The sequence below is a fragment of the Pteropus vampyrus genome, unplaced genomic scaffold (assembly GCF_000151845.1).
Source record: "Pteropus vampyrus isolate Shadow unplaced genomic scaffold, Pvam_2.0 Scaffold296, whole genome shotgun sequence".
Taxonomy (NCBI): domain Eukaryota; kingdom Metazoa; phylum Chordata; class Mammalia; order Chiroptera; family Pteropodidae; genus Pteropus; species Pteropus vampyrus.
In genome coordinates this window covers 509,108-510,791 of record NW_011889077.1, presented here as the reverse complement: position 1 = coordinate 510,791, position 1,684 = coordinate 509,108, and the positions used below count along the sequence as shown (strand labels likewise).

At 63.0% G+C, this 1,684-nt stretch overlaps 1 protein-coding gene across 1 annotated transcript in view; it reads left to right on the top strand.

The window, feature by feature from the left end:
* Positions 1-1,684, top strand: part of PFKL (phosphofructokinase, liver type) — a gene marked incomplete at its 5' end in the record, with an annotated part of 22,755 nt that overhangs the window by 17,670 nt on the left and 3,401 nt on the right. The window contains 1 exon segment of the mRNA XM_023521132.1: positions 1,509-1,673. Within this exon segment, the coding sequence (XP_023376900.1) occupies positions 1,509-1,673 (165 nt within the window).

Below are 1,684 nucleotides of genomic sequence, written 5' to 3'. Positions count from 1 at the left end.
GTGCCGGGCACCGACTTCAGCCTGGGCTCCGACACCGCCGTCAACGCCGCCATGGAGGTGGGTGCCAGGGCCCCGCCGCCCCCAGGGCTGCATGCCGCAGGGATGGCATGGTGTACCATCCCGTGGGGTGGCATGGTGTACCTCAGGAGGCGGGGCGCGGGGGACAGGGCGTGGGGCCTGCCTGGCTGCCCTGAGGCCTTACGGATGCTCGGCAGGGGTGTGGCTCGGGGTCACTGGGCGTGAGCGTGAGGGACAGGGCTGAGCCCACTTCGCTGTGCTACTGTGGACAACGGGCCACGGTTCTGTCCAGTGAAGCGGCCACACGTGGAGCTGTGGGAACTGAGGCCACCGGCTGGGTCGCAGAGGGTGGGCGGGGGCCCAGGAGAGCCCTAAGGTGGTCCCAGTCGTCCGCCTCGGCACGGACTTCCCGTGGGGGTCCCCATCCCCGAGGCGGCCCCAGTGGGTGCTCCATGGGGCCCTCTTCACTGTGCTCCCCACCCTCAAGGCCTCTCCCAGCCCCATCTTTGCCCCACGGGTACCCACTCCCTGGGGGGTTTGGAGGCTGGAAGGGGCGCGTTGAACCCCAGCAGGTTCTGCCTGTCATTAGAGAAAAAATAGGATTAAAACAAACAAGGAACTGAAGGGCCCCCCGCATCTCCCAACCCAGAGCCCCGATCCCGCAGGGCTTTGAGCCCCGCCCCCACCTCCCTCCGCCGTGGGTCACCCACGGCCCCGCCGAACCTTCCGTGCCCGCCCCTCGCCAGCCCCGAGCCGGGCCCGTCTTCCTCGCCTCTGACGGGAAGGCGGGTTTGTTTTAATTCGCTGCTCTGATTTCCGACGCAGTCGATTCTCCTGTACATTTATTGCCCATTTCTGGTTTTCTTTAAAACGTCTTTTTCTATCCCCTGCCCACTTTTCTCTTGGTGAACTTTCTTGTTTGTTTGCAAGTGCTCTTTACACATGAAGGACAGTGACCCTTTGCAAACGCTACAGCGGCTTCCTCCTCTTCGCTGTGCGTCTGTTATCTGGGGTTTAATCTCTTGCTTCAGACCCCAGTCACCTACTTTTCCTATTTCATTTCCCGTTTTTCGATTCTCTGTGTAACGTTACGACCTTTTGACACCGAGCCGTTCAGAGTGGAGGTTGTGACGCGTGTCCTGTTGTTAGCGTCTACAGAGCTCGTTGTTTCACGTGTCCCTGCTCCTGTGTTTACAATGACCTACAGTGGCAGCAGTGACCTTCCCTGATTACAGATGAGACGTGGAGGCCCAGCGTCAGGGACATCCCCTCAGCGGTGTCCCTGGCCTCCACCCACCACATGTCCCCGCCCCCACCGTGGCAGAATCTCCCGGTCAGGGGTCCTGTGGCCCGCAGTGAGGGCTGCAGAGCCCTGGGCTCGTGGGGCCTGGGACCGTCCCGGCCTCCTCCCCACCCTGCCACCTTCAGAGGGAGACGGGCTCCCTGCATCAGAGCGAGTCCCCATGGCCCTGACCACCCCGGTCCCCCAGAGCTGTGACCGCATCAAGCAGTCGGCTTCGGGGACCAAGCGCCGGGTGTTCGTCGTGGAGACCATGGGCGGCTACTGTGGCTACCTGGCCACCGTGACCGGCATCGCCGTGGGGGCCGACGCCGCCTACATCTTCGAGGACCCTTTCAACATCCAGGACCTGAAGGTGAGCTGAGC